The sequence below is a fragment of the Octopus bimaculoides genome, chromosome 6, assembly GCF_001194135.2.
Source record: "Octopus bimaculoides isolate UCB-OBI-ISO-001 chromosome 6, ASM119413v2, whole genome shotgun sequence".
Taxonomy (NCBI): Eukaryota; Metazoa; Mollusca; class Cephalopoda; order Octopoda; family Octopodidae; genus Octopus; species Octopus bimaculoides.
This window is the reverse complement of record NC_068986.1, coordinates 9,932,070-9,940,372: the sequence shown is the minus strand read 5'-3', so window position 1 is coordinate 9,940,372 and position 8,303 is coordinate 9,932,070. Positions and strand designations below refer to the sequence as shown.

The window sequence follows — 8,303 nt, the reverse complement described above, 5'->3', positions numbered from 1 at the left end:
AGAAAATCCAGCTTATGTGGATGACCTGTTCCAGACCTCTGCCGTTTTCACACCTTTTGGGGGAAGAAGTGGCCATTTTTTTCTTTTCTTTTTTTTTTAATGAAAGGAAGCGGCTTGATTAATGTAAGGAACGCCCACTTCGTTACTAATTGCTCTGGGTTAAAGAGGAAGCTAATTAGGTGTTTTCGTTTTTGACATTGTTTATTTTTCTTCGTCAGAGGTCACTTCCGGCTGTCAGTAGGCGTGGCTCTGTGGTAAGAAGTTTGCTTCCCAATCACATGGTTTCGGGTTCAGTCCCACTGCGTGGCACCTTGGGCAAGTGTTTTCTACTATAATCTCAGACTGACCAGAGCCTTGTGTGTGGATTTGGTAGACGGAAACGGAATGAAGCCCGTCGTATATATATATATTTGTGTGTGTGTGTCCTTGTGTCTGTCCACTATCACAGCTTGACAACCGGTATTGGTGTGTTCACATCCCCGTAACTTAACGGCTCCACTGTTCATTCATTATTGATTGCTGGCAGCAACCACTTTATTAACTAAGTTTTGTCCATGCCTTTGAAAATAGGCATGAATGTCACACAGTCTTATTCTCCTGTCTTATAAATTCGTTGTTTTGTAGCTCTGTTGGCAGAAATGGTAAAGCAGTGCATGAAATACCTCTGTTCTTAGGTAAAATCTTACCAAATTGGATCTGGTTTCCCTCCTCTTTTCATCAGTAAAATAAGGATAAAACGCATTAATAGCAATACAAAGCCAATTGACAAAAATGTGCATTCCGAAGAATGATCTCAATTGTCTTTTACTTGCTTCAGTTGTAAGACTGCGGTCATGCTGGGGCACCTCTTGACGAATTTAAGTTGAACGAATCAACCCCAGGACTTCATTTTTTTTTCTTTTAAGCTTGCCACTTATTCTATCAGTCTGTTTTGCTGAACTGCTAAGTTAAGGAGATGTAAATCACATACACACTGGTTGTCAAGTGATGGTGACATACCTGTATATACGATGGGCTTCTTTCAGTTTCCATCTACCAAATCCACTCATAAGGCTTTGGTTGGCCTGAGGCTGTAGTAGAAGACACTTGCCCAAGATGACATGGAATGGGACTGAACCTGGAACCATGTGGTCAAGAAGCAAACTTTTTGCCATGTCAGCGCCTATGTTTAATAATATTAATTAATGGCTCAGTTAAGAACTTCGCTTCCCGTCTCCCGCCATTATGGTTTCAGGTTCATTCCTTTATTGGCACTGAACTAAAAGAAGCCAGTTTCATATATATGTGTGTTTGTGCCTCCTTGTCTTAACATTATGTGATAGTTGTAATTGAATGTCACTGTCATACAAGCAGTGTCATTCACTTCCAATCTTTCATGTAAACTTGTCTGGACATGGAGACAGGAAGGGCATCCAGCCATAGAAGATCAATCTCCTCCATCAGACCCATGAAAGCACAGAAAAGTGGACATTAAAGAGATGGCAATGAAATGCTTAAATTTTAACTGACATCCCACTCTCTGATTTCCTCCTTCAATGTAGTGACCTCATTTTATGGAATAATTACCATATAATAGATTGGACTTGATCCATCTTTGGCCTGCAGAATTTGGCTCGTACACCATCAAAATAAATACTAAAGTCTGTGGTTTGATTGGACATCAAGTGATTAGGGAACATGTCTGCTGAACTTCACTGACTGTTTACCCAAAGCACTGCATTTAACAGAAATGGAATGGTAACATTGCATTTAACAGAAATGGAATGGTAACATTCCATTTCTGGGAAGTCGACGAGCTGGTAGAAATGTTAGCAAACCGGGCGAAATGCTTAGCGGTATTTCATCTGCCGTTACGTTCTGAGTTCAAATTCCGCTGAGGTCAACTTTGCCTTTCATCCTTTCAGGGTCGATAAATTAAGTACCAGTTGGGGTCGATGTAATCAACTTAATCCCTTTGTCTGTTCTTGTTTGTCCCCTCTATGTTTAGCCCCTTGTGGGCAATAAAGAAACAAGAAATGGAATGTTACCAGGCTGGAAGCAACATCTCATGGGTTTCGTCTCAATGTCCTCAAGGAAATTGAGAACAACCCAGGATTTGTTTTTGTTTTTTAAGGATCTCTTGTAGGTGTGAACGTGTTCTGTACCCCTTACAATCCATGTATAACTAATTCCTTCTGACTGTTGGGATAGAAATGGTAGGGGGTCATAAAATTATAAGTATGAAAACTTTGTAAATATTGACAGCATGTAAGACTGGGAAAGAAATTCGAGATTTTGGAGATTGGTGTTCCATTTCCAGGTCCCAATTTGAAATTTCCAATTGATTACTTGATGTAAGTGTGCTCAGGTAAATGACATTAATCTGCCTGCTTTGTTGTATGTAAAATTAGCTTTCACCTGCACATTAGCAGCAGTGGGAGGAGGAAACAATTAGATAACTATTGGTGGGTGGAGAACAACTTTGAAACCAATGGACTGAACATGCAGAGATGACAATAATCAGATATAAATATTTATCGTTTGCTATTGATTTTGAGTATGAATCAATATTACGGGAAAATAGATGCAGAACAGCTGAAGAAAAAATTCAGAATTGTTTTTGTATTTTAACAATATCCAGCTAGATTATTCTGTATATTGTAAACAGATTCATGTTGAAACTTGATTCATCTGTGTTACTACACTGTGTGTGTGTGGTTTCTGTATGCTGTGCAAGCTGACTTTCTCTTCAGGTTTGCTATTGGTAGCGATATATAATGCTTCAATAATATTTATGATCATCGTAAATAATATTTCAATAATATTTATGATCATCATGTAGACATTTAATGTCTACACTCCATGCTGGCATGGGTTGGATTATTTGATAGGATCTTGTGAGCTGCAAGGCTGTGTAGGGCTCTAATGTCAGTTTTAGCATGATTTCTGTGGATGCCCTTCCTAATGCCAACCACTTTACAGAGTGTACTGGGTGCTTTTTACATGCTCCTAGCACTAGGAACGTTGCTAAGTAACTTGCATGACGGAAGAAGAGCGGTGAGAAGAAAAGGTTTCCACTACTAAATAGGGAATATTTGAGGCGGGGGGGGGGGAGGCTGAAGTAAAATAGAGAAACAAGTGTCTGGCTGTAGAGGAGACACATGGCCTACCCCTATTATATATAGATGTGGGTGGTTGTTGAGGAGATAAAGGGAAGGGAGTGAGGGAGCGCCAGAGCAAACTCTCAAATTATAAGAAGGTGAGCTTAAGAGAGGATGTGGGCAGGAGAGCATTGGTGCTTTCATAGTGTAAAGGGTAGTAACAGATGGTGATGGAGTTGATTGTAGTGAGTGATGAACCCGGGGTCGAGGTTCAGTTGAGGGAAGTGTCAGTATGGAGAGGTGTTAGGTGGGAGATATATGAGTAGTTCAGGGAGGAGAATAGATCAGAAAGTAACACCACCACCACCACCCCCATGATGTGCAAGGTGTTGGAGCAGTGGGGAGGGAGATATAGAGGTATAGTAAGTGGGGTGTGATTGTAGAGGTGAGAGGGTGTTGAGAATGGAATATAGTAAAGGGGAGAGAGAGAGATGAAGAGCTGTTGAGATAACAGGTGATTGGTGGAAATGGAAGCAATTCTAGGGAGAGGATGGATGAAGGGAATGAAATATGTCACCAGCCCTAGTAGTACCATAAATAGGGGAGCAAGAGGTGATAGGGGATGAGAATTGGGAGGTTGCTTAATAGGGCAGAGGGAGGGGGAAGAGGGCACTGCACGTGCATAGAGCTTTTTCTGTGTGTGATGGGTCTTCTCGAGCACAATAAATCACCAATTATCTTAATCTCATCCATAAAGCTCAGCATCTTGAGATCAGACTTCAATACTTCATTTCATGTCTTCCTGTGTGTCTCTTCCATGAATTCCATCCACTTAAAGCAATCAGCACTTCTTTATGCAACTGTTCTCATCTACAGTAATCCCTCAACTGTCATGGGTATTACATTTCAAAACCACCCACAGAAATAATTAAAATCTAAAAATTATCAATACCTATCGGCCGCAGAAACCTGTGATATACTGAGGAGTCTGCGATATAAATTTACATGTATTAACCAGAAAAATCCATGATGTGCTGAGGGATTACTGTATATGCATCACATGCTCAATGCCAGCAGTCTTCCCTCTCTTGCACATTACATCTGATGCCTCTTATAATTTTCTCTCAATACATTAGCACTTTGTCATGCATGCACACTGACATGGACGTATTTGTGTGTGTGTTAAACTTCAATGTATTATCTCTTGCATTTAGTCTCATATGAGGTCAGAGTTTATCCAAGTTTTGGTGTTGCTTCAATGACGAAAAGTACCAGGTGGTCCTTGGTGGGACAACAGTCCATCACACAGGGTTTGACTTCCAAGGTGTCACTGGTATTTAGTTTTAGACTAGAACAATGTGAAATGAAGTTTGCTTTCCAGAGAGAAACTGTGTCATCTGATTTAGAAATGACTTGTTATGAACAACAACTTAAACTGTTGGACCGCACCTAGTTTTCATTTGAATATGAATGAAAGCAGACGAGTTTGTTTGTGTATACATACACACACACACACACATGTATATTACATAAAGAATGAATGTCCTTGAAATTTACTTTTGATATTTTTAACAAAATAAAATCTGCTCTCAGAAACTGATACGTTGAAGTCAACTGAAACTGTTTCAGGAGCCTCTGGTGTGTGTGTGTGGTCTTCTGTTTTTAATTATTTGAAATCTTCCTTAAAGGAAGGAGCTAGTTTTTAACAAAGATACAAAGTCCTATTGTTGGAATGTAGATAACAAAACAATTTCAAATTGTTGAGAAACGTCTGGCATATTTTCACTGCTGACAGATTGTACTGTGCAAGTTGGCTGGTTGATTTTTTTTCTTGCAAACCTTAACCTATTCAGATTGTCATTCACAAAACCAAGTCTGGCTGGTGGCACATGAAAAGCTCTTTGGGTGTTGGGCCTCACAGAGGCAATGACCGAGACCTTTGGCATTGTTATACTTGAGAAGAAGACCCATCAAGCCAAGTAAAATTGCAGTCATGGCATCTAAAAGCACCACCCATTACACTCTCAGTGGTTGGCATTAGGAAGGGAACCATGCCAAGTCAGGCTGGAGTCTGGTGCAGCCTTGGTCAAACCGTCCAACCCATGCCAGCATGGACATCAGATGTTCAATGATGGTGATAAGTGTGAATTTAGAAGCTGGAGGGTTCAAAGTAGTTGTCCATAGTTATCTTCTTTCTCTTTGATTTCTGAAGAGATATTCACATCAGTAGGGCAGTGCCTTCCCCCCCCCCCCTCACACACCTTAGTCAAATGAATTGACCCCAGTAATTATTTTTAAGCCCGGTACTTTTTCTATCAGTCTCTTTTGCTGAACTGCTCAGTTATGGGGACAGACACACCAACACCAGTTAAGTGGTGGTGGGGGACAATCACACACATGCATGTATATATGATGAGCTTCTTTCAGTTTCTATCTACCAAATTCACTCAAGGCTTAGGTCTGCCCATGGCCAAATAGAAGACTCTGTCCCAGTATGCCATGCAGTGGGACCGAACCCAGAACTATGTGGTTGGGAAGCAGGTTTCTTACCATACAGCCATGTATATCCAGTGTGTTGTGTTTGCATCATCTGTCTGTATTTGTGGCATGGGGGTAAAAGTGTAGTTCACCTACCTTGCAAGTCCTCGCATAAATCAATCCTTTCCTGTCGGGATATATCCGTGGGGGTGGGGCCCTACCCCACCTAACACCAAATTCCCTCAGCTTATGCATCTACCACATCCATGCCAAGTGAGAACCCCAGAGCAAATGAGGTCCATGCTAGCAGTCCTTCTGCTTGCATGACCTCCTTTACTCCTGTTCCTTTCAGTAAAGCCCTTTGGTCACTCACATGACATCACTGACCCTGTACATTCTGTACCAGCCACAGCCCCATTGTATGTATGAATTTTTCCTGTAATTGAAAAGAAGTTGGAAAAGATTGAGAGTGAATTGTACATTGGGAGGTTGAGGATGGAGGTCCATGATTGCTACAACTCATGGTGCATCAAGTATGAGTGTGTGTGCATGGTGTTGGTGCCCTGTACAAAGCACTCAGTCCCCTCTGTAAGGTGTTTAGTGTTAAGAAGGTCATCCAGCTGTAGAAACCCTGCCAGAACAGTGAGGCCCCTGTCAAACCATCCAACCCATCCCAGCATGGAAAATGGATATTAAATGATGATGATGATCATACACGTACATATAGCACATGGTACACTTGTTTCATTTGCTATTGTGGTAAACACCATCAGATGTTGCAATAGAAACAGCAGATAGAATTCTTAATTTCTCACACTGAATGAAAGGTTTGTTTTTGGAGACCTTAACCAAAACTTTTGACTTCACTTGGCCAGTAGAACTGCTACTTTATTATTTCTTTACAATTCATATATGTTTGTTTTGTTTTTTTATATATTTTACCGAGTGGTGAGAGAGCTGGCTGAGCCATTAGCATGCCAGGTAAAATGCATAGTGGCATTTTGTCTGTCTGAGTTTGACTTTGCCTTTCATCGTTTTGGGGTTGATAAAATTAGTACCAGTTGAACATTGGTGGGGGGGGGGGTCGATGTAATCAACCTGTACCCTCCCCATCAATGCTGGCCTTGTGTCAAAATTTGAAACCAATATTATTTTGCCAAGTTGTTTCCTTAAATCTAACTCAGGTACTGCAACAGAGAATTTGATGATGAAAAGATTCTCATACAACATCAAAAAGCAAAGCACTTCAAATGCCATATATGTCACAAGAAACTTTACACGGGGCCTGGTTTATCGATACATTGTATGCAAGTAAGTGATTGCTTTCAATTAAAATTAATTTCCCTTTTTTAATTATTTGTTATTTGAATCCCCATTTGAGATTTAGTCTATTAAATTCCTCCAGGGGCCAGACCTATTGATCATATCTGTTGGATTTTACCAGTACCCTTAAATTCATTAAGAGCATGGTAGACTTGATAAGCTTGGTTTGCAGCAACATGCTCTGCTTTTAACATCATATCTACCCCCCCTGTTGTTTGCTAACACACACACACCATACAAGACTGTTTCAATATTGATTATTGATTTCATGTTCAATAATTTCTTGAGTCATGTCACAGTGACATAGAAACATCTCCTGTTGATTATTGGTTGGCACAGTTGTGCAGCACTTGTGTCTTGTAGCCGAGTTTGATTTAGTCAATAGCTTAGAAAGGGATGATCTTTATCAAACTAATCTGCAGCTTTATTTCTAATGATTAGAAATGTCTAGTAAATAATAATTTATATAGAATTTAAATTCTATCGTAGAAGAGAAATTTACCATGTCCATTTTTGAATTACTTCTTTAAATTATATAAAGTTTTGTAAAGATTAATTTAGGTTAGAATGAAGAAATATATAGGTGCAGACATGACTATGTGGTAAGAAGCTTGCTTCCCAACCATGTGGTTCCAGGCTCAATCCCACTGCACGGCACCTTGAGCAAATGTCTTCTACAATGGCCTTGGGCCAACCAAAGCCTTGTCAGTGTATTTGGTAGATGGGAACAGAATGGAAAGTGAGAGTTCCATGAGATATTCTTTTGAAATTTCTCTGATACTAGTTTTTTCATTTCAACATTTTTGTCATCAGCTTGTCCTTAAATAAAATGCTAAATATTTACAAAAAAACCTTTTTTTCTAGGTTCATAAGGAAAAAGTTGATAAAGTTCCCAATGCATTACCTGGTCGGAATAACATAGAAATAGAAATCTATGGAATGGAAGGAATTCCTGAAGAAGATATGAAAGAACATGAAAAACACAAACTTGGAAAAGGTACCTCACCACAGTTTTTTTTCTTTTCCCATTATTCTTAATGAATTCAATACTAATTATGAGATAATCCACTTTTAGATAATTGATATCTTTCAAGTATTTCTAATATTGCTAATATAAAATGATATTTTGTTTGTCAGAATGTTTTACAATTGAGTCCTGTCAATACAAATGGAATTCATAGAATAGCGTTGCTCCTCGGCCACCAAACATTTTAGCTCTTCTCTACCACCATTCACCAAGCACAATGCCTCTCTCTTATGTATCATTGTTTTCTGCTGTTTTACACCCTCACCCCATGCCTCATTGGACATCCCCCCCACCTCATATCCACCATTCCCTTCACCCCTCCCCTCAACATTTGTACTTTATTATGTTCCTCACCACTCACTCTTGCAACTTCTACTCATCCATGCTCAGTTCTT

At 39.8% G+C, this 8,303-nt stretch overlaps 1 protein-coding gene across 1 annotated transcript in view; it reads left to right on the top strand.

Moving 5' to 3' along the window:
* The window catches only part of LOC106873553 (BUB3-interacting and GLEBS motif-containing protein ZNF207), a 28,337-nt gene that overhangs the window by 2,357 nt on the left and 17,677 nt on the right, over positions 1 to 8,303 (top strand). Inside the window, exons 2-3 of the mRNA XM_014920976.2 lie at positions 6,743 to 6,869; positions 7,746 to 7,878. Coding sequence (XP_014776462.1) covers positions 6,743 to 6,869; positions 7,746 to 7,878 — 260 coding nt within the window. The remainder of the gene's footprint in view (positions 1 to 6,742; positions 6,870 to 7,745; positions 7,879 to 8,303) is intronic.